At 45.3% G+C, this 2,423-nt stretch overlaps 1 protein-coding gene across 1 annotated transcript in view; it reads right to left on the reverse strand.

Moving 5' to 3' along the window:
* The window catches only part of AASS (aminoadipate-semialdehyde synthase), a 75,127-nt gene that overhangs the window by 7,589 nt on the left and 65,115 nt on the right, over positions 1–2,423 (reverse strand). The window contains exon 20 of the mRNA XM_006859323.1: positions 606–701. Coding sequence (XP_006859385.1) covers positions 606–701 — 96 coding nt within the window. The remainder of the gene's footprint in view (positions 1–605; positions 702–2,423) is intronic.

Consider the following 2,423-nt stretch of genomic DNA (forward strand, 5'->3'; position numbering starts at 1 on the left):
GACTAAATATTCAGAAGTAGTTTGTCACTCCTTCTTCCTAGTCTGTCTTCATCTGGAAGCTCATCTTAAACCTGTCCACCATGGTTGACCCTGCTGGTATTTAAAGTACCGGTGGCATAGCTTTCAGAATCACAGCAACTCACAAGGCACCACAATACGACAAACTGACAGACGAGTGGTGGTACTCATGATTACAAATGGCCAAATAAAAGAGCTGATGGGATGTGGGGGTTGGAAATCCAGTTCTGTGATGCCACAAGCTTCCCCCGTGTTGCTACCTTCGGTGTCTGACCTTGACTCTGGTTATGAGTCACAACTTTGACAACTGGCAGAGCTCAGCGCTCACTGCAGGGAGAAAGTCCATGTACTCCCAGGGATAAGAGGCAATGAAATGGCAGCAGCTGCTCTAGGCAACAGGCCTGGGGAGTAAGCCTCTGTGTCTTCTCCCTCCTCCCACAATAGTGAAGTTGCCCATCTTGAGGCTTTGAAACTAGTATTTATTGTTCTGCATGGAAGCTGTAGACTGAATTCCCTTCCTGGAACACAGCAGAGTTTAGACCCGAAAGTTCACATGACATTTCTGAAGAACAGCTGGAGCTACTCACCCAACTGAGAGGTTTGGCGTCAGGTTGTAGGGCAGGAAAGGCATCTCTGTTTATAAGGCCCAGTTTGATCAATCCATTTAAAGCTTTAGCGTACCCCTGAAACAATCAATGCATGTAAAAAAAAAGTTAACGTTTATTTGAAAAGAGGGTTCTACCTCCACAACTAATTTAGAAACCAGACTGAGAATAAGTCATTTGTATCACTGGTGTGGAAACAGTTACTTTCATACTCAAACCATAATCAGTGGCATCACACAACTGTGCTGGTTTCTACAAGCAGCCGAGCAAAATGGGGTCTTGTCCTTTTTGTACTGGGCAACTTGTCAGTGGGATTTTCCAGCAGCATAAAAGCAGAATTCTTGATGTGTTATAAGCTGTCAGTTTAGCAAAATCGTATTTAATAGTACAATCAGTTGTCTTCCCTCTTATAAAGGAAGAAGGTGCTTATAAGAAGATGCCTGCAAAGCAGAGAAGCCATTCTACTGGTTGTATTGCTTCCCTAATCAGTTTCCCTTAAGCTGACTCCAACTCATAGCAACTCTGTGTGTCAGAGTATAACTATGCTCCGTAGGGTTTCCAATGACTGATTTGGGGTTTTTTTTGGAAACAGATCAATAGGTCTTTCTTCCAGGGAGACTCTGAGTACACTAGACCCGCCAAACTTTTGGTCAGCCAATGGGCTTGGTAACCATTTGCACTAATCAAAGGCTCTAAATTCAAGTGGTGGGTGTGTGCCACCGAGTCAGTTCCAACTCACAGTCACCCTTAATAGGGTTTCCAAGGCTGCAAAGCCTCAATTTTCTCCTGTGGAGTGGCTGGTAGATTCGAACTGCTGACTTGTTGGTTAGTAGCCCAGCTCATAATCCACTGTACCACAAGGGCTCCGTGAATTCATACAGGAAGAAGGAAAAGAAGTAGGAATCAGAGATACTTTTCTAAAATGTTGATCTGACCATGGCACCACTCTGACAGAAATCCCTCATGTGTCCACAGCTTACAGGCTGTCCTTGGCATATAATACAAAACCCATCACAATATGTCCAATAGCCAAACTCATCAATCACCCGAAGCTCCCCTCACCATTCCCCAAACAAGCTGTGCCTCTTCAGAGACCTGGACATCTGTGCACAGGCTGCAGCTGGGCTAGGCAATGCTTAACTCTCCCTTAAGGTCTAGCACAGCACCTCTTCTGACCCCCTTTGGTGAGTGGTACTTCCTTCCTCCCAGCATTCAGATAGCATTTTGTACAAACATCTATCACTTACTGAGATTCACAGCCACCTTACAGGACAGAGCACAACTACCCAATAGTGTTCCCAAGGCTGTAATCTTTATGCACGCAGACTGCCACATTGCTCTTCCATGGAGCAGCTGTAGGTTCAAACCACCGACCTTTCCAATAGCAGACAAGTGCTTAATCCTGGAACCACTATGAGTTGGTGTCAACTGAACAACAGGCTTGGTTTGTTTTTATTGGTGGTTTCTAGCCTGAACACAAATTGTCATTATTTGTCTATACAGCTGCTAGACTGCAGGCATAGAAAGTAAGGAAATGTACATGTACGCATGTTCATCACCCTCGCACCCTCACCAACATTCCAGTCGGCGAACAGAGAGCAGGAGTCCTGGTGTGGTGCTGTGGGTTAATGAGCCAGACTGCAAAGCCATTTGAACTGCAAGGTTGGTGGTTCAAGCTCACCAGCTGCTCCTCGGAAACCCTATAAAGGGTAGCTATGGGTCAGAATCGACTCTATGGCACTTAGCAAAACCAACAACAGAGAAAAATGTCTATAGGGATGGATTCTGTCTGCAGGAATG

This window comes from Chrysochloris asiatica, unplaced genomic scaffold (assembly GCF_000296735.1).
Source record: "Chrysochloris asiatica unplaced genomic scaffold, ChrAsi1.0 scaffold00032, whole genome shotgun sequence".
In the NCBI taxonomy this organism is placed as follows: Eukaryota; Metazoa; Chordata; class Mammalia; order Afrosoricida; family Chrysochloridae; genus Chrysochloris; species Chrysochloris asiatica.